The 20819-nt window shown below is 41.7% G+C and overlaps 2 protein-coding genes across 5 annotated transcripts in view; one reads left to right on the top strand and one right to left on the bottom strand.

Annotated features, from left to right (window-relative positions):
- Nucleotides 1-1283: 1283 nt before the first annotated feature.
- On the bottom strand, nucleotides 1284-13069 carry TRAPPC2 (trafficking protein particle complex subunit 2). Of its 2 annotated transcripts, none has more exons than XM_078064265.1 (5): nucleotides 12936-13069; nucleotides 6856-6967; nucleotides 4150-4293; nucleotides 3601-3687; nucleotides 1284-2371 (listed from the first exon to the last, which is right to left on the bottom strand). In XM_078064265.1, exons 2-5 carry the CDS (start codon nucleotides 6946-6948, stop codon nucleotides 2273-2275), a joined length of 423 nt encoding a protein of 140 aa, XP_077920391.1. In that variant the 5' UTR covers nucleotides 6949-6967; nucleotides 12936-13069; the 3' UTR covers nucleotides 1284-2272. The 2 variants fall into 2 exon arrangements, with proteins under 2 accessions (XP_077920391.1, XP_077920392.1); XM_078064266.1 differs by lacking the exon at nucleotides 12936-13069 and adding an exon at nucleotides 12721-12895.
- The window catches only part of OFD1 (OFD1 centriole and centriolar satellite protein), a 55708-nt gene continuing 39136 nt past the window's right edge, over nucleotides 4248-20819 (top strand). The window contains exons 1-5 of one of the 3 annotated variants that reach the window (XM_078064249.1): nucleotides 4248-4305; nucleotides 13720-13818; nucleotides 17585-17785; nucleotides 20178-20246; nucleotides 20333-20360. In XM_078064249.1, the coding sequence (XP_077920375.1) occupies nucleotides 4258-4305; nucleotides 13720-13818; nucleotides 17585-17785; nucleotides 20178-20246; nucleotides 20333-20360 (445 nt within the window). In that variant the 5' untranslated portion in view covers nucleotides 4248-4257. Of the gene's footprint in view, nucleotides 4306-13242; nucleotides 13545-13719; nucleotides 13819-17584; nucleotides 17786-20177; nucleotides 20247-20332; nucleotides 20361-20819 lie in introns of those variants that run through there. The other 2 variants (XM_078064251.1, XM_078064250.1) reach the window with 2 other exon arrangements.

The raw sequence follows: 20819 nt of genomic DNA, 5'->3' as shown, positions 1-20819 counted from the left end.
ACAGCTCAGTGGTAAGAACAAGGCAAATGACTGAACTTGGAGAACGGACAGATGTACGTTTGCAGCCCATGTAGCAAATACAGTGTGCAGTGTGGAAGATGGAAAAATACAGTTCCATCAGTGGGGTAATGTCTTTGTCACCTTGTGAAACATTCCCTAGTTGAAGTGAAAACATCCTAGATGTCCCTTAAGAGAAAACCTTGAGTTTTACATTCCTGTAAAAATGTGTGTAAGCTTTCCCTTGAGTATCATGACACCGTGGACACCAGTGGCTTGTGGGGCAGTGGAGTAGAAAAGTGGACCTGCGTACTGTCCGTGGATTCTGAGAAGCCACCACTGTGGACTGGCAACCAGAAAGGGCTGACATGACTGAGAAGTGAAAGAACACGGGTGTAGCGCGGGCAGAGCAGAAATCCACTCTCTCTCTACATACATGGAAAACGTGGGCACCAAGCATCTAGGGAACGAAAGAGGACAATATCAGAACTGTGCATGTTCTTTGGGTCCCTTTGGGCGTGCTAACGTAGATTAGCACTGACCTAGTGCTGACACACTACACTCAGTGGGGCCTCAGGCCCAGGGTGCTAATGACGTCATCCTGTTGCTATTGTGTTCCTGAACCTTGCGTGACATCACCTACTACCAGATTTAAGATTTGCCGGCTCTTGAGCTTGCTTAACTGCCAGCCCCTGGTTTTTCCCTTTACACCAGCTCTGGTTCTGTCCTAGCCACACGCCTGGTGCTGCTTTTCTCCACACCTTCGTGGCCCACATGCTCTTGCAGTGCAGCTCACGTCTGATGTCCCATCCACCCCCACGCTTGTCAGTGGACTTGCTTCAGGCTCCTTCAGAGACGCAGTCACACACGCAGTTGGTGCTGAACTACAGTAACACACATAGGGCTTGTGTTGCTTGTTGCTGTCTCACCCTCACGAGCCTAGAGGAAAGGATCATGGTTTGCAAGGCACCCTCCAACGTCCTGCTGCAAACAGCCTGCTGCTCCTGGCAGCCCGCGTCACAGCTCTCTGCACTGTATGTTTACTGGGGGCAGAGCAAACGGTCTACGGCAAGAACACACCGGTGTCTCTCCAGTGAGCGTGGCTGAAGCCACTCCTAAATGTCTAGCGGGACTCTCTGCTCCCAGAGCTCTGGCACCTAGCTTGAGGTGATCTGAGTTCTAGCAAATGGGTTAATAGTTTGTAGACTCTCAATAGGGGAAATAGGACTGAAACAGCGGTAGCAGCGTGAGCGTAACACTTTAAAAATTCGATTAAACTTCCACAATCTTGGACAAACATCTTTATTTAAGAAATCCAATAAATAGATGGGGTAAAAAATTATGGTAGCAACTTCACACGAGGGTATGAGACCAAACTTAGAACTACTTGCTCAAGTTATTCAGGAAAGAACAAAATTAAGTGCTCACAATTAGCACAGAAAATATATGGTTATAGTACTTGTTTTTAAACAGACATTTACTAGTTTACAGTAAGATCCCACTTGTTACAGACCACTCCCCACCCCCTTGGTGTACAGCCTAAAAAAGCTAAGAATGCAAATGCTAATGTAATATAAACTTTTCTTTGTTTACAATTCCAGAATTACAACTTTTTACTGGTATAACTATCAACAGGTTCACTTACTTTAGTTTACTGTCGGAGGGAAAGGCAATATAAGAACATAACCTGTCACTTTGGTCCCAGCCTCCCATTTTACAAACATGGATCCCAGGATTCTTGATTTATAGCGGAATCACTTTGACGAGGCAGGCCTGTGGCATTTGGCACTGCAAAAGCTGTTTGCTTCGGCTTCTTGGGGAGTGCTATGTATACTGCCCGTACGGTTTTATAACAATATCTCTAGATGTGCAGAAGCCCGTGTACATGCTATCAACTTCATTCCATACTGCAGAAACTTTTAGTTTTAAATCTACCAAAATCTTGACAATGACATTTGGTTCTGAATTGTGACATCAAGATCAAGCTGTCTGAATGAGTAAAGTCAAAAGCTCATTCTTAATTTTTAGAAGAAAGATATTTTCAAGGTTATAGGGAGTTTATAAATAACACTGTTCACAAGCAAATATTGATCTGTTGATAATCGTAAGAAACTCAATGTACTATTTTGAAATAATAAGGAATTTCATTAGGTTTAGATAAATTTAGACTACAAGCAAAACTTTTCCAGGCTATTTTGTCAAGTTACTTACAACATACACATTCCTGAGAATACCCCATTGTAGTGACATTGTTTATTTCCAAATTTTTCCACATTCAACTTAAAAGGTGTTTCTTCCCAAGAAACTGAACTTTTCTGTCAAATGCGCTTGATCGAATAGGAGAATTGGGTTCATAAAATGGATTCATTGCAAACTAGGAAAGAAGAAGGTATTAGTAAGCTTGTCGAAGTACAAAGACTGACAAATCATAGATCTCTAGAAGGAAATTATTTTAAAGTTCTAAATTAAATCATCAAAGACATCTAAAACAGAAGTCTGAAGACCACATTTTTAAGTTTCAACAAAAATGTTCCATTGTTAAATAGTAATGCCCCCTTGAGATTTCTGTCTTAGTGTTTTAGTTTTGAGAACTACCTGTGGCAAAACTAATGGTGGTATGATAAGTGTTGCCTATGTAAGCTAAATGAACTTTGAGGATTCACCCTGTATGTGAAATACTAATCTACTCACATTAATTATAAATGTATGGACTCATCTATAAGGCCCTTTGGCTACATAAAACTAAAAATCCACCATATGCTCGTAGTTAAAAAAAAGTTATACCCCGTTGCTGCTATATTAAATTACCCTTGTGTAATAATTTTTTTGACAATCAGGTTTTTAATACTGTCCTTTAACAACACAGGCTGAGTGATCAGGTTCTTAAGTAGTGTAATGAGTGTATCATAACATGTGAGAAAACTGTCAGATTGAATCACTAATAAGAAAAAGGAGTTAACCAGTTTTTAAACCTTAATTTACTTGATGTTGTCTATCTTTTTAAGACATAATATTTTTATTTGCTAATTCTGACTAGGAATATGAACCGTGCTGATATGGAAAAAAAATCTTGTCTAAATACAGAACATTTAAAATTAATTAAGAACATACTGTTAGCACTGCAGTTTAACCACAGACATCCTACTTCTAGTTTATTTTTTCTAAATATCAAGAAATGTGAGTGGCACCATTCTCCTTGAGGGACTATTTGGTAAACTTCCTGACAGTTTATGATCTATAATCATTGCACTGTAACTGGTAAAGTAGATGGAGCATATTTTAGATTAAAATTATGAAGCAATTTCCCTTATGTAGCCTGCTTCCTTCTCTTTTTAGGGTTCCCTAATAAAATCAACGATATGTGCGCCAAAAGGGGGAAACTGCAACCAGTTTAAAAACAACTACCGTGAGTCCTAAATACATGTTAGCCTGGTGGTGAAGACTTGCCTGATGAGGGAGTTTCCAGGGACCGGTCTGACTGGGGAGGGGCTGGTCTAAGATGAAAACTGCAGTACAAGGGAGTTACTGCACCAGGCCAATTTCCTGTCAGAGTCGGAATCCCTTTTTACAGTCAGATTTAAAAAGTTATGGAACATACCATACCTTTATGTATAAATCATAGACGTCAGTAAAGAAGTTCTTTATTCCATCTTCTTGCCTTATGTCATGAAGCATAATAAATCTCATATGTGAAAGAATTAAGGTATAATCTTAATAGAAATGAAAAATGAAAAGTAGTCAGGTGATACGATATCCTTCAAATGAGTCACATGCATTATATCTTGTGATGGAAAAGCTGCATATGTAAACTGGGTTTGAAGTTAGGTAACTTTTATCTTAAAGAGGACATAATCTTTCTAAAGTTAGAAAGTTACTACAAAATAAAGTAAAATCGACCTAATGGTTCAGATTAACCTTAGTTTTATTTGAGACTTGATTCTAAAGGTATCTGTTAAACAAAATTATCTGTTAAACAAAAATATTAAAATTTTTTCCCCTAAAAAAAATAAATAAAAGTATCCTCGTAAATGGCAATTTTTACCTGACACATTGAAGTCCACAGACTCAGAGTCTGGCATGTATGTCCCATGTTGTTCTAGTCTGTTACCCCAACCTTTAGTTAGAGATCTTTATTTAAAAGATAAGGATATGACCTGCAGTAACAAACGCCGAAACAAACCACTCATTGAACTTGTCCACAGTTTTCAAGTACATGTTGTTGGACAGCCACATGTTCTCATCTACGAGGTCAAGAGCGGCATGAGCTATGAACTGGTTCAGATGACGATGATCATCCTAGATGACAATGTGAGTAGCACCAGATTAACATTTCCAGACAGCATCAAGAACACCAGCATTTCATTCTGGAAATTCTATACGTAGTCTTCTTGGGGGTGGGTGGGGCATCCTCTGCTTTTACTTCATTTATTACTGTCGTGGGACTTAGGAAAGATCTTAAGTGTTTTCACATCATATTCTTTTCAATTTGCTATCTAAAACTCAACAAATAGAAACAGCCAATTAATAAGTGAAATGTGTTCAAGAAACTATATAGATTATTTAATTTTGCAAGAAGGAAGTTACCAAATTCGGTAACCATTTAAGCGTGTGAAGAAAGAACAGTAGGTAAAAAAAAAAAGAGAGATTCTGCTTTAAAGACACTCATATCTTTTTAGAGGAGGACATGAAAAAATACGTAAGTGGTTATGGCTAACGGACAGCACTTCAGGTAGGCTGGAGAGCTACACAGAAGTGACGTTGGCATGGGTCTCAGGGTCAGCAGGGGAAAAGGGCAGGGAAGGCCGTGGGGCACAGTGACACTTGGTGAGCAGTGGAGACAGCTGAGAAGGTGGCACTCTTAAAGGCTTGGCGTAGGCCTCTTTCAGGTGAATGGAGTTTACATGACAGGGGGACTTGGGAGTGGCAGGAGGCCATACTCAGCCCCAGCTGTGAGTAGTGACCTGTCTCAACAGCAGGAGACAGTCCTGTCACAGCTGAGTGTCCTTTTCGTGGGCTTAACTGGAGGTGGGACTGTCCCACCATAACGTGGAGAGGGAATTCACAACCTAGAACAGTCTTCTCCTGTGGAATTCTTTATTTCAAAATAAACTTTTCAAAGAACACTTGTGTTATGGGTTGAATTGAATTCTTCTGTTGAGGTCCTAACCACCCCCCACCCCGCCCAGTACCTCAGAATGTGGCCTTCTTTGGAAAGAGGGTCATTGCAGCTGTCGTTAGCATGCTAGAGTAGGATGGCCCCTAATCCAGTATCACTGGTGTATTTATAAAAGAGGGGAATTTAGAGACAGACACACACACGGCGAGAATGCCACGCGAAGACTGGAGTTCTGCTGCCAAAAGCCAGGGAACTACCAGAAGCTAGGAGAGAGGCCTGGAACAGATTTTCCCCTAGCACCTTCACAGGGGGCCTGGCCCTGCTGACACGTTGTTCTTGGACTTCTGGCCTCCAGGCCAGTGAGACAATGAGCTGCTTTTACTCTAAGCCACCCGGTTTGTGGTGCTCTGTTATGACAGCCCTGGGAAAGGCAACTTAATATGACCTCCTTGCTGCGGAGGCTATTCCTGTGACAGGGTTGGAGGAAGGCTGCCAGTGGCCTTGCACAGCTCAAGCATGTTTACTCCACTCACATCACCATGACGAAGCTAATTTAATCCCTAGAGAAATCGATGTGTTTTGTGTCTGGCTTACAGCAGTGTTTTCCATCACTTTACATGGATGATCAATCATGAGATTAGAAGAAAAATGTACAAATGCTTTAAGGTGAGTGGCAGCAGGAGAAAGAACTAAGGTCAAGTCATGCCACAAAGTGTTTTTCTGGGCACAGCTTTGCCTACCACAAGTCCACAGAAACTGTGTCAGTAGCCCTGTACCACAAAGCAACCGCTGCGACAGAGATGCCTCAGTACAGTTTTAATGAGCAGCGGGCTCATAGGAATGTGGGAAAGTAATGTAGTAACAACCACCTGATAGATAATACCTTAAGCACATTTCTATCTTATTTTCGTGGCAAGATTTAAATAGTTGAAAAGCATCACACACTGGACATTATGCGCTACAATTAATTTCAAAAATCAATTCTTGTCTTAAGGGATGTTAAAGCTTATTTTGGAGTTAGGAGGAACACAGCATAACTTTTTATTAGCAACATGGACCAGTACAGAAAGATGGAAGGGCCCCAGGTATTCTCATCTCAAGACTATATGTTTACTCTGAGTGGCATGTTCTTGAACCAAGCTTGTTTTTCGGGAACCATTACTGGCAACAAGGAAGTTGGGTGGTGTCACCGGAGAGAACAGCATGCGGGCACCACCCAGCTGGTAGGTGGTGCAGAAGGTCACTGAAAACTGCTATAGTCTCAGGGGCAGCGGGACATGGAAGCAAGGGTCTCTTTTAACCCTCCCAGGTGTAAATGGCCCTACTATGTATGTCCTGATGAAAAATGTAATTCCCTTGGACAGAACGGGCTCTCATGGCATCTCCAGTCAGTAACAACTGTTCCTCTGGTCCCACAACAGGTAGACTATGTTTCTGTGTGCTCAGGGAGCAGCTTTTCAGAATGGGTGACACAGTGAACTACATATCCGAGAAGAGACCCAGAGCATCCTGCTAGTATGTGCCAAGTGTGAGCTGAATCAAAGGATGAGTCAACAACTCAGAGGATGTTCCCTGGCTGGCTTCTATCAACCTGTGGGACTGCAGAGCAAGCCTCATTTAATGGCAGTGGATTCCAGTTACCTCATCTGTCCAGATCTCTTCCAGCTGTAAAATCATGCCACACCATTATCATTACAACAGCATAACAATTCTTACAGAATTTTTTAAGGTTCCTTACGCACTTTGGATTCTGCTTTTCCAGCTGGCAAAAATTCCATTTCAAAAACTGGATTATCATGGTGGCCCACAATTACAAAGTAGAAGCTTCCAGACATTGTCTTCAATATATAGCTCCTAATTAAATGAAAATAGCACATATTTTTAGTACACCATACTGAAAATGAGAAATGGTTAACAAGAAGTCTAGAATTCAATTTTTTACTTAAACCTGACACTGTAGAAGGAGACCATTAAGCTTGTCATGTTTTCCAGTACGCTGCGATAGACAAACGGCTTTGGGACTATACAAATTATGTCTGTGATATGTCCTGTAGAATCCAGTACTTTATTTTCATAAGGAAACTGGAAGAACTCTAATACAAAATCGTAAAAACAACATTCTCATGACCTGAAAGTTTGGAACATTCAGAGTAAGCTGGGCCAAACTTGGACTGGGCCAGTTAGCATTATTAGCACTAACACTGGGAAAAATTTAATAAAGGGTGCTGATTTTGTCTTCTTCCTACCTGAACAATGTATGCTATAAATCTCAGTCTCTGCAAATGCAAGAGCCTATGATGTGCCTCCTCAAACAACATTCATAAGGAAGACATGGGGCTCCTGGCTGGCTCAGTCGGTGGCGTGTGTGACTCTTGATGTTGGGATTGTGAGTTCAAGCCCCATGTTGGATATAGAGATTACTTAAAAAAATAAAATTTTAAAAAATAAGGAAGACACAATTTTGTATTCTAGAAAAGATGGAAGAAATCATAATCCAAAAAGAAAGACATTTGAGGCATTAAGAAGTCTTAGAACTGGTGTTCATAGGTTTGCTACGGAAATGAAGAGAAAGTGTCGGGGTGGGAGGGTTTGTGGGGGGGGGGATCAGGGATTCTGTGGCTTTTAGCACAGAATCTGGATGGATGGACAGATGGGTGGAAGGATTTATGTATGTATTTATGTACTTTTAGCACAGGGTCTTTGGAATCAGACAAAGCCAGGCTCAGGTCTAGCTCTGCCACTTACTAGTAACGTGACCACGGGCACGGTCCTTAAACTCCCAGTGTCGGTTTCCTCCTCGGTGAAATGGAGGTAGCCATCACAGATCCCTTATAGGGACCAGGAGGATTATACAACCTAATGCATGTGAAGCACCAGGCACAGTATCTGGTCAGAGGAGGTGCTCAGCACACGTTCTCTCGAACAACACGGAGGAGCATACGCACATGGAGATGTGCTGACTCTTAAGGCCTCCACATGGGGCAGCCTCCTGGTTCACTGAGAGTATACCATCTCAGGGAAGGTACAGTGAGGTCTGTCACAGCCCAGGGCTCAAGCCTCACTGGGACTTCTGCTGAATCGCACTGAACATCAGAAAATCCGAAATTGTTTCCTAATGAATACAACCTTCGTTGTTAAGGAAATCAAGGCACTGCTGGCATTTTGAACTCTGGAACTGGGAGGCCCATGACTGGAAAAAAAGGCAAATAGGACGTTCTTTTGGCATGATGAGGTAAATAGAATTTAAAATGTTCTTCGGGGCAGGTGTTGGCACACTGCAGCCTGCAGGCCAGATCTGGCCTTGTCCATCCTTGTATTGTTGCCGAAGGCTGCCTTTGCCCGACAACAAAATGACAGAGTTGAGCAGCTGCGACAGAGACCATCTGATCCTTTACAGGAAAGTCTTAGGGGAAAGATGGGGAAAAAGGCCCAAATAGTAAAACTGGATAACAAGACAGGCAGGAATGTTATGAAAGCTCTGCAAAACTAGGAGAATTAGCAACAATTCTCAAGATTGAAAGAAATTTTCAAGGGGCAGAGGGATGGGAACTTTAAATTTGAACAAAGTCGACAATGATGTCATTAATTGGAATAGGAGTTTGCAGCTGGAGTTTGCCAAGGGAAGGGTTTAATTTCTTCAGCACAAAACATTTAAGCAGCAGCAGAAAACAATACACATCTAAGGAAGACAACCCTCATTCCTGTGCCTGCATAGTGTCAGCACAGGGTGAGGATAAACAAAGGGAACCAAGGAAACACCACATAAAGGTTAGGTCATAGACTCTACAGCTGGACAGAACTTGAACTGCCAATAACTTGATTTCACAGCAGCTGAAGGAGTAATTCGACTATTCGATTCCACAGGCAAAACTGGAAGGTGAAGTGGAAGAAATGGAAATCTTGGGAGAATACAACCACATGGTCTCAGGAAGGGAATGTCTACAATCATTTAATATTTGAGGTTTATTATGCCAAGGTGGTAGGCAAAGATGAGACACACTTTAGAATTCTGTGCTGTCTGGGGGCGCCTGGGTGTCTCAGTCGTTAAGCGTCTGCCTTCGGCTCGGGTCATGAACCCAGGGTGCTGGGATCGAGCCCCACATCGGGCTCCCTGCTCGGCGGGAAGCCTGCTTCTCCCTCTCCCACTCCCCCTGCTTGTGTTCCCTCTCTCGCTGTGTCTCTCCCTGTCAAATAAATAAATAAAATCTTAAAAAAAAAAAGAATTCTGTGCTGATACACTCAACTTTCCGTGGGGAGGGAAACGTTCTATATCTGCACTGTCCAATGTGGTAGCCACTGGTGGCTATTGTGTCTGCAGAACTGAATTTTTAACTTTATTTTAGTTAAGTTTAAATAGCCACATGTGCTTAGTGGCTACTGTATTGGACAGTACTGTATTGGACAGTGGCTACTGTATTGGCTCTGTAACAATGATTTGAAACTTTTTAAGTTCTGCAACCTCTTCTACCCTCCCTCCATCCACAAAGCAAGTGTTACTTAGTACTCCCGTCTGTGATGCAAATGAAGCAACCGCCGGTGTTTGTGTGAGCTTGAGCATGTGTGTGTGTCTGCTCAATTTCCCCATCACCTAAAATAGGGGTCCTTCAAGCATCTCCTAAGAAGACTAGGTCTCCAGGTGTGGAGGAGATGGCTACACGGAACTTGGCAATGGATTAAACTGGGAACTGAGGGAGAGGGAAGAATCAAGGATGCTTCCAAATGCCTGAGGTGATCAAGCAGAATATCAAGATGAGTCTATTCACCAAGAAAGGAAATCAGGGAAAAAAGAGGGATGAAATGAACACGTCAATTTTGAACATGTGGTGGTAGCCAGAATTGCACGCCCTGCCCTGTCCACATCCCGATCTCAAAAACCTGTGAATGTTAATTTCCTGGCCGAGGGGAATTAAAGCTGCAGATGGAACTGAGGTTTCTCACCAGCTGACCTTAGGACAGGGAGAGGAGCCTGGACTAGCCAGGTGGGCCCAATATAATTACAAAGGTCTTTAAAAGTGGAAGAGAGAAGCCCAAAAGAAAGGTCAGAAGGAAGTGCAACGGCAGAAGGGGGAGGGGGCATCACAGAGATGCAGCACCGCCAGTGTTGAAAAGGGAAGAAAGGACCAGAAGCCAAGCAGCCTCTAGAAGCTGGAAAGTACAAAGAAACTGATTCTTCCTGACAACCTCCAGAAGGGAACACAGCCCTGCTGGTACCTGGATTCCAGCCCAGTGAGACCCGTGACGACGTCCATGCCACAGACATGTAAAGTAATACATTTGTGGTGTTTAAGCCCCTCAACTTTGTTATAGCAGCAGACAACACACATCAGAGCTGAAAAAGCTGCAGGAATGAGAAAAAAGGAAATACTCAAAGTGCTCACAGAAGGTAGGTGCGTTCTGTAGGGAGACTGAGGACAAGAGGAGTTCACTTACCACGGGACAAGAGTTTCAAAGCACTGTAGAAGGTCGGAGGGAGGGGAAGGGGGACGGGACAGTGGTGCGTCAGGGGGAACCTACCTGGGGATAATCGTTTCTCTTTCCCAGTATGCCTCCCTAAGGCTTACCACAGAGCCCAGTACAGAATAAGTGCTCCACGCTTGGGGAATGGAACTGCGAGGAGGGGGACATTCGCTGGGACAGTGTCGGGCGCAGCTGGAACACAGGAATGAGAGGCATGCTGGGATTAACTAGCCTCAACACAGAGAAGAACCTTCTGAAGGTGCTAGTGCTGAGGCCCTCACGGTCTCTGAGGCCTGACTGATGAAGTCTGTGATCAAACAATTAACAGCACCTTTGTGAGATAGTTGAAGTTTAGGTGCTTATGCAGAAACTCTCCACAAGAGACTGGAGTTGTTGACTGAAGGGAGGGGAGCCAGGACTCTCACCTGGGATGAAAACAGCTGCTGTCCCTGATGGCTAGGTGATTTGAGCTGCTTGAGAGAGAAGGTAAGCGACAACTAAAGAAAACGTGGTGATACAGGAGCTCTGGACTACCTTGAACTGAAAGAGGGCATGTACATGATGAAAGAAATAGGGCACTAACTAGTAATGAACACAAAAATGAGACCACATCTCTGTGAGGCTGGCATGAGAAGGGCAAAAGCACAAAATGAATGGAAATGTGTGAAATAAATTAAGAAAAACAAAAGCCTTCTTAGACTACAATCAAGAAAAAGGGGAGAAAGGTCACCTGGTACGTAAGAGGATGCAGATCTGAACTTCAGTTTTCTCAAAGAGCATGATTTTTCTAATAGGAAGTGTGACAAAAAGTTAGGCGGGCTGTGAACCTCAAGACAGCTATGTTAAAAAAAAAAAAACAAAAACCAGACATCTCAATAAATACAGGCCTTCAAGTCTTAGCAAATTTTATATCTTCAAATAACAAATGTGATTGTATACTAATCCGTGACATGGGAAATCTCAGGAACAAAAGAGTCAAACCATCTGAGATAGGTAAGTGTTAATATTTTCAGAAACAAAGGCTTATCTTCTGTAACTGGGTACTTTTGGAATAGATTAAAACACTCGTTTTATTTGTTGAGTGAGGGACCACTCCTACCTGACTTGAATGTCCATGCCCCAAGAACTTAGTTATACAAGTCAGTTGACAGCATGGGGTCTCTAGGGAACCGCTAAGCGTGACCTTAACCTAGTCCAGCTCAACATTTTGAATGCTTAAGAGCGGGACAATTTATCACATTCAAGGATAACCTGCTCAGGCAGCTAATAAACTGGAAGGCAACACTAAGGTTAAGAGAATTGAAGTGAAATGAAGACCATTTAAGAGAATGCAAAAAAAAAAAAAATCCTGTACTTAAAAAACAAAACAAAAACCAAAAAAACAACTGTACAATAGGAGAGAAACTTAGGTTAAGAGCAGTTCATCTACAAGGACCCAAAAGTTTACATTTATTGCAACAAGCTCAATTAGGGGCAGTAGTCTGATATAGTAATCCAAAAAGCTAATGCCAATTTTAGGCTGCATTAAGACCATGTCCTTTTAACTAATTACATCTCCAGGGAACATACTCAGTTCTGGGAATCTCATTTTAAAAGGATCAATAACTCTGAACTGTGTGTTGTAAGGAATGCTCTGGAAAGAAGAGCTACTGAAGGAACGGAGGATGTTTAAACTGGGGAAGACTTTTCTGGGGGTGTGGAGTGAGATACAGCACGATCTTACCTTCAAATATAATGTATGCTGTCTAATGGAAAAGGGATTTGACTAGGGATGGCAAATGGGTTATCGCTGGTGAGCCAGTTCTAAATAGCCGGTAGTGACTGCCAGGACCTGGTGCTGATAAAGGCTGAGACAAGAAAGATCTGTAGCAGGAAAGATGGCTGTGATCGAAGGGCAGTACCTACGTGGGTACCAAGTATTTAACTCTGGGCTAGACACACTTATTCCAAACTGCCCAGAGGACAAGCTTAGGGCTGCTCCTTGGAGGTTACATAGAAACTTATTCGAGACAACGTTACCAAGCACTTTGTTACAAACTATCAGGCTGCCTGTGAGAGGACTAATCCCCTCCCCTCACAGGACAGGGCCCACGAAGAATTTTCCAGCTCCAAATGACAACAGTACGGCCGTTTAAAAAACCCTGAGTTACCTGAATGGCCTAGTGAAAGGCTAAATGAAGCAAAGGCCCTGAGCTGGCCGACGCTTGCAGGCTGAAACGCGATGGGCATTGGCCGAGTGGCCTGGGATGAGATCAGCCGAACGGGGACTGGCCAGGTCCGATCCGGCTGCCCCCGGGCCGGCTGGAGAGACTGGGCCCGGAACGTCCCCTGGAGCTCCCGCCCCCCCACTCACTCCATCTCCTACCTGCAGAGAGCTGCCGACAGCGGAAACAGCCAGTCACTTCCCTCCGCGGACCCGCGCTTGGCAGCCTCTGTCAGAACTCCCCGAGCAATCGTCGCGAGAATCCGCCGTTGAGATTCGCGAGAGCTGGGAGGAGCTTCCGGCCAGAGGGCTGCGCAGCCAAGCGCATGCGCCTTAGTACTCCCGAGCAGGGCGGTTCGGTTTGGCTGGCTGGCGGGCGGGCTGGCGGGCGGGCTGGCGGGCGGGCGGGGAGGGGCGGGATCAACGCTGGGCCCGGCGAATTCCGGGTCGTAGCTCGTTTTCTCCTGTTGCCTCACTACCGGTCCCCGCCCTCCAGCCGCGTGGGAAAGTCGCGTGTGGACCACGACCCCGCCTACCCGTCAGAACCGCTGAGAAAGGAAGTGCGAGTCTGCTAGAGTTCCTAGTTGAGAGTGAGAGGCAGAGTGTTCAGCTCTTGTTCTTCCCGACTGGCCCCCAGGCAGAGACAGGGCTCTGAAGGCCGGGGTTCCCCCTCGTCCTGAGCCTGTAGCTCGGGCTGGGTATTAACTCGGGCCAAGGCAGGACCGGCTGCGGGAAGTCGGGGGCAGGGGAAGCTGACGGCTGATGGCTCAGGTAGATACACGGGCCCCTCCTCAGGGACCGGTGGAAACGTAACCTCTTGTTTGTTTTCGTTATAGCTTCTTTAACCCTGCTCAGCCTCTTAGGGTTTCCCTGGAGGCCACTGGTCTGTTCAGAAATTCATGGTCCGTGGGCCCGCCAGGTAACCCGTAACCGTTTTTTCTTCCAGTCCTCTATGCCTCCCAAAAATGACGTGTTGAGTCAAGATGAACTGCGAAAAAAGCTATACCAGACGTTTAAGGATCGGGGTATACTGGACACGCTCAAGGTATCCGTTTTAGCCATATCTTTTACATAACTTTTACAAGTTAACCTGTAACAGGTAGTCCACATTTAAGTACATCCAGGTCTTGGCTTTTAAAAATAGTATAACGTAGATTGTATTGCTGAGTTACATTTTTATGTTCCTGTGTAACTCTTTGTAATGGAACACGGAAGTCTTAAATGGTTTGGAGTTTGAGTGGTCTTAAAAGAGCATATTCAAATAATAGGTTTATTGGACTGATACTAAGGTAGTGGGTAGCTTTATAAAGTGAACACATTCTAATAAAATTGGACTTGGTTTATAAAGCTGGCTTGCAAGTCCTGAATTAATAAGTGGTTTTGTAATAGTATGCACTTTGAATGAAAGAAATTGACACCATATAGAAAACATTAGGTGTACTAGTTACCATAGAATAATTTCTTCCTTAAAACGTATTGAAATGTATAAATATTTGGGCAGCAAATATTAGTATGTATTATATGAAGGAGTAGGATTAGCTCACATGTTTTCAAGGAGTAGGATTAGCTCACATGTTTTCATTACTGTATACATTTCAAAAGTCTATTTTATATTTAAAATGTTAAAGTAAGGGGGCACCTGGGTGGCTCAGTCCCTTGAGCCTCCAATTCTTGGTTTCAGCTCAGGTCATGATCAGGGTTGTGGACTCAGCCCATGACCAGCTTGGGGTGGGGCCTACTTAAGATTCTGTCTTTCCTTCTCCCTCTGCCCCTCCCCCCCTTAAAAAACATGTTAAGGAAAAGCGAGCTTCTTAAAAAATTTTCCTCCCTCTCCCATTGTTTTGGTAACTTAAACCTTGAGATTAATCTGAAAAATCTAGAAAAACATGGAGAAACATCATCGGTAATACAGCCACTAAGTGTATTTTTTTTTTTTTTTAAAGTAATCTCCGTACCCACTGCAGGGCTCGAACCCACAACCTGGAGACCCGGAGTCCCACACTCCACCGACTGAGCCAGCCAGACACCCCTCCTTTTTAATCTGATATTATGTGGTGAACATTTTCCTGTGTCCTTTATAGTTCCTTGAAATCCTCATTTTCAATGGCACCAGGCTTGTCTTTGAATGTATGGGTAATTTATGTAGCAGTCCCCTGTTGAAGATTCACATTATACCCAAGTCTACACATTCCTTCAATTGCATCTCTCACTTTTTGCCTGGGATGGGTTAAGTGACATTACTGAATCAAAAGCCTGAGCTTTTTTTCCTTAAAGATTTTATTAGAGCACGAGCAAGGGGAGGGGCCGAGGGAGTGGGAGAAGCACTCTCCCCACTGAGCTCGGAGCCCTATTGGGCTCCATCCCAGGAACCTGAGATCATGACCCAAGCTGAAGTCCGATGCTTAACTGACTGAGCCACCCAAGGCCTGAGCTTTAAGGCTCTCAGTATATGGGTCTTGTTCTAGAAAGATTGTAATAGTGTAAATTCCACCAACAATTTGATAATACTTATCTCTCCAATGATATTATCATGACATTTTTTAAAACATGTGAAACCCTTTACTATTCCTTTTTCCACATATTTTCTGGCCATTTGTATGTTTTCTGTGGATTGGCAGTTTATGTTCCTTGCCCATTTCCCCCTCCCACCCAGTGGTGTTTTATTAACGTATAAGATTTCTTTTAATAGAAACTTAATTTCTTTTCCAATTTTGCAGCCATACTTTATCTTGGTGTTCAATTTTAATTTGGTTCTAAAAATATTGCTGTACATTTTTAATATGGTCAAATCTATTGGTGGTTTTTTTGCTAATTATTCTCAGTTCTCTAAGAGAACAAATATTCACTATGTTTTAAAAAGGCCTTATTTTTTTTTTACAGTTAACTCTTTAACCCACTTGGAATTAATTGTAGTGTATAATGCATTAATATGCTTTCTAACGTGGAATGGTCCTTGGATTCCTGGCCATGGCATATTTTCTTTTTACTATCTTCTGAATTAAATTTGAGTGTGTTTCATTTGTAGTCACAAATGATACTGATGTATCCTTATCCTTCTTAAGCTGTCCTTGTTTGGGTTTGGTATCAGGATTGTGCTAGCTTTGTTCACTTTACAAATGTGTATCTTCTAGAGAAATATTGTTTCCTTTGTGCCGCTGGCTCTTCAATTCTGTTATTCCAGCCTTACCAGTGGCAAGACAGATTTTTACTTACTAAGTCGGAGCTAATTTTTGTTTTCTCAGTTCAGTGACGATGGCCTGAGTGAGTTTTAATTTTTAAAATTCATTGAATTTTTTAATGGCCTAATTAGCATTCTGTTTGGGTGTTTGAAAAGAATTTCTGGTGAAGTACAAAGTCCGGTATCTATTAAATGGAGTTTATCAAGTCTTTTTCCTTATTTTGAGTCTACTCTTAATATCTGAGAGAGTTGTGCTGAGGATGCACAAGTCTCTTCTCTCCCAGTTCCCCTCCCCACCCACAATAATTGTACTTATTTCTGTCTTAGGAACATTAATTCTGAATGGATTTCCCTCTTTTTTACATTGGCTGCTGCAGAGTCCCCAGCCAGTTGTGGGATTCCTTCCAGCACGTGCTGGGGGCGGCTTGCTTTTTGTGTTTGTTGAGCTGGGGATTCATCTGTAAGGTCCTTTGCTTTTTTTTTCTACCTTTATTTTCCTTCCTGCTTCTGTCACTCCTCTAAATCTTATCCTGTTTCAGTATTTGTTTGCAAGACACCCTAAGGCATTTTATTAAGCTGGATTTAAATATATTCTTTAGTAGTTACAAATTTAATTAAATCACCTCTAAATTTTACTGGTGGAGAATGCTATAATTTCTCTTGTTTTATTTCAGTTACTGAACTGTACTAGATGAGGCAGGACATGCGTATTCTGTTCAGTGTAAATGTTTTTTTTTTTTTTTTTAAACTGTGGGACTTTAGACGTAAACTAAGGCCTGTTCTATACTGGTAATTATATACTGTTCTACTCTTGAGGTAAAGGATAGAAGAAAGAAGTATAACAAGAACTCCATTTGTTTCTTGCTTGTATTCTATTAATATGAATTCATTAGGTATCATTTACTGCTGAACCCCATGAATCTGGGCAGTGCAATCTTAAGCTCAGCCCAGCTCAGCCCAGTTGTATGTTTCCAGGTGATATGCAAAATAGACTAGAACAAATACCCAATAGTCTGAGTAATTTAGGGAATTTTGTTAAAACCCAGATGAATAATGCTAGTGTTATAACCTTGAGAAAATGACCCACTCTGAACTGTAATTTCTCACTTACAAAATGTGAGAAAATTATTATACTTCAGTGTCTTGAGATGTAAATACTGTATGCAAAAGTACATCTTAATATGTTTTTGGGTTTACCGATTTCTCTCTTGTATATGTGATTTCCCTTTTGGGAACCCAATTTTGTTTTGATCAATATGCCCAATATTTTCATATCCTTCAATAGTCCACAGAGAGGTGAGCAGGGGGCAGAATTGTCTCCTGCACTTGATACCCTGGTGAAAAGGTGCTGAAATGGGCTCCTGGGGAAGTGAAGTTAAAGTATACATGCGTTCTGGCTAACCACAAGTTAACTTGGAAGTTGGTGAAAACGAGTTTCTTTTTCCAAAACTCAGTGGGCCACTTGTGTCATAGGGTTATTTAGGGAATGGTTCCTAAGTTTTGGTCATGGATCCAGAACCATTCTAGAAATAAGGATGCTAATTCATGTGACAAATCTGTATATCTCCAGTGAAACAATCCTGCTGAAAATTTTTTCCTTCTTCGTTCATTTTTGTTTGTGTTTTTGAGCTAGACACAGCTCCGAAATCAGCTGATTCACGAATTGATGCACCCTGTGTTGAGTGGAGAACTGCAGCCCCGGTCCATTTCAATGGAAGGGAGTGCCCTCTTAATAGGCGCTGCTAACTCTCTAGTGGCAGATTACTTACAAAGATGTGGCTACGAGTATTCACTCTCTGTTTTCTTTCCGGAAAGTGGTTTGGCCAAAGAAAAGGTAAAGTCTTTGCTTTTTCTCTTTTTGAATTTTCTATTAACAGCTTCTTTCTGAGATAACAGTAAGTGCTGCATAATAGTGGAGTATTCCTTGGCTAGCGAGGTCCGTTTCTCATTCATCTTTGAATTCACATCATATATTCTATCACGTAACAAAGGGGCAGTACTGAAGTTGATTATTGTTATCAATTCCTTGGACTCTCGATTAGTCTTTGGTAAAATTGTGATGTGTAGAATCGCTGTTTTGGAGCTAGAATTATCCTCCCATTCTGTGTAGTCTACTAAGACTCACAGTTGCCTTTTATGTTGAATGTCTGTTGTAAGATTGTCACTATACTAGTCACACTGCAGATGATGAGGAACCAGTCTCTGGAGAGGTGAAGTACTTTGCTTAAGGTCACATGATTTGTAAATATCAGTGCAGGGCGGTAAATCTAGATCTCTAAAATATGTTCTTCTTACTATGTTAAAGTCTCTTCAGATATTTCTATTCTTTAGGATTACACAAGAGAAGTGAGGGATACAATAGTTTTTAAAAGTCTATGACATTCTCAAATACTAAAAGACCTGTTTTTACCAATTTTCTGATTAGAGTATGTTTAACAGTAATGTTGGAGAAATCTAGTCACACTTGATTATTTTGAAGACTGATATAGCCCACTTTGCCTATTTTTTTAATAGACTTAATTTTTTAGAGCAGTTGAGGTTCAGATCAAAATTGAGCAGAAAGGAGCATATCCCATATGCTCCCTGCTCCCACACATGCACAGCCTCCCCTACTAGCAAAATTTTTTGTTACGTACTTGACTTTTTTTTTTTTTTTTTTTGAAAGAGGGAGGCGGGGAGGGGCAGAAAGAGGAAAAGAGAGAATCTTAAGCAGGCTCCATGCCCATTGTGGAGCCCACAGCAGGACTCAATCTCACGACCCTGGGATCATGACCCGAGCCAAAATCAAGAGTCAGACGCTTAACTGACTGAGCCACCCAGGTGCCCCCATTATATACATTTTTGCCATAGATTCTACATTGTCACATCTTACCATCTAAAGTCCATGGTTTATTTTTATTTATTTTTTAAAAGATTTATTTGAGAGTGAGAGAGAGCAGGAGCAGGGGGAGGGGCAGGGGGAGAAGCAGACTGCCTGCTCAGCAGAGAGCCTGAAAGGGGGCTCGATCCCAGGCAGATGCTTAACCACCTGAGCCACCCAGGTGCCCCTAAAGTCCATAGTTTAACTCTTGGTGTTGTCTCTCTATTTTTATTCTTTATCTTGTCTGTAATTGACTAAAAGTTTCATATTCAGATGTTTTAAGAAAATAAGAACAATGTTAATATTTGAAAATTCAAATATGTTGTATTTATTTATTAACAACCAAATTTTATTTATCAACATTAGGAGTTCTTGTTTGGTCCATCACTCTTTAAGTTTTGTTGTTGTTTGTTTGTTTAAAGTAAGCTCTAAGCCCAACGTGGGGCTTGAACTCATGACCTCAAGATCAAGAGTCACATGAGCCAGCTGAGCCAATCAGGTACCCTGAAGTTTCCAATTATGTTTCACAATTTAGCTTATTGGATGAGTAATAGTCAATAACATAGTTGTTAAAGCAGTAGTTAATACAGTTCACATACTTAAAGGTTTCTACTCTAAAATGCTGTACAGAATATTTTCTATAAAGGAAAACCACTTGAAAACCTATTCATGTTCTCAGGGTAGATCTAGTAAATGGTAAGTATTGTAGTAGAAATAAGAATAGCCACCCAAGGGGTGCCTGGGTGGCTCAGTTGGTTAGGCATCTGCCTTCGGCTCAGGTCATGATTCTGGAGTCCTGGGATTCTCCCCCACCCCAATTGGGCTCCCTGCTCAGTGGGAGTCTGCTTATCCCTCTGCCCCTTACCCTGCTTGCTCTCTCTCTCTCAAATAAATAAATAAAATCTTAAAAAAAAAAAAAAAGCCACCCAAAATGTTTAAGACTATTTTAGGTATGATTTAGTTATTCATTGTAGTAAAGACAGTAAACCTTTATTTATATTTTGAAGCAATAGTACTTTAAAAACTTTATTGCAGTTGAAAGACTCTGGAATTCACACATGTCTTCACTGGTTCATCAGCTATTTGAGTGTTTGTAATCCATAAGGCATTAACCATTTAGGCCTATTAGACCAATTATCTTCATTGTGAAATATTTGGAGGTTAATTATGTGATCAAGAAAAATACTTTATCCTTGTGACTTTAATATGTTTGTTATCAATAGTATAAGAAAGTGCTTCAATTTTATATTAGCATGGTTATAATTTGTAATTTAATCTGAAGCATGACTCTTAGTCTTCAGAAATGTCCTAGTTTATCATTTAAACATTGATGTAAAAAATATGTCTAACTTTTCTTTTCCTTAAGGTATTTACTATGCAAGATCTATTACAACTCATTAAAATCAACCCTGAATCCAGTCTCTACAAATCACTGGTAGGATTGTTTAGTTTTTATAACCTGCTTTGGTCTGTTAATTGTAACTGAACAGTTGAGTAAAGATAAATATTTTCTTTTAACAGATTTCAGGATTTGATAAAGAAAACAAAGGTAGGAGCCTTCATCTTTGTAGAAAATAGCAAAATTTTTGTCATTTACTTTTTCCTGTAAAACTATGAAAGTAATAATATTGAGGGGTATGAGTAGGGAATTTAATATGAATTTGAGTTTCCATGCTGTGACAGTACCTTACCTTTTTATCTAATTTTTTAAAAAGCTTTTATTTAAGTAATCTCTACACCCAACGTGGAGCTTGAGCTTGAAGTCACGATCCTAAGATCTAGGAGTCATATGCTCCACTGACTGAGCCAGCCAGGTGCCCCAATACCTTCCCTTTAATTAAACAGAATTATTCATCCATTTTGACAAATGTAGATCACTTCCCCAAATTTCACTCTTCTTAACTGCTCTTAGATACTCAAAAAACTGTAGACAGAAGTTGATAGAACCCTAGAAATGATGTGAAAGCTATGTTTTGTTCCCACTGTTGGGAACATTTCCGCACACACA

Source organism: Halichoerus grypus, chromosome X (assembly GCF_964656455.1).
Source record: "Halichoerus grypus chromosome X, mHalGry1.hap1.1, whole genome shotgun sequence".
NCBI classification, from domain to species: domain Eukaryota; kingdom Metazoa; phylum Chordata; class Mammalia; order Carnivora; family Phocidae; genus Halichoerus; species Halichoerus grypus.
This window is presented reverse-complemented; position numbering and strand designations above follow the sequence as displayed.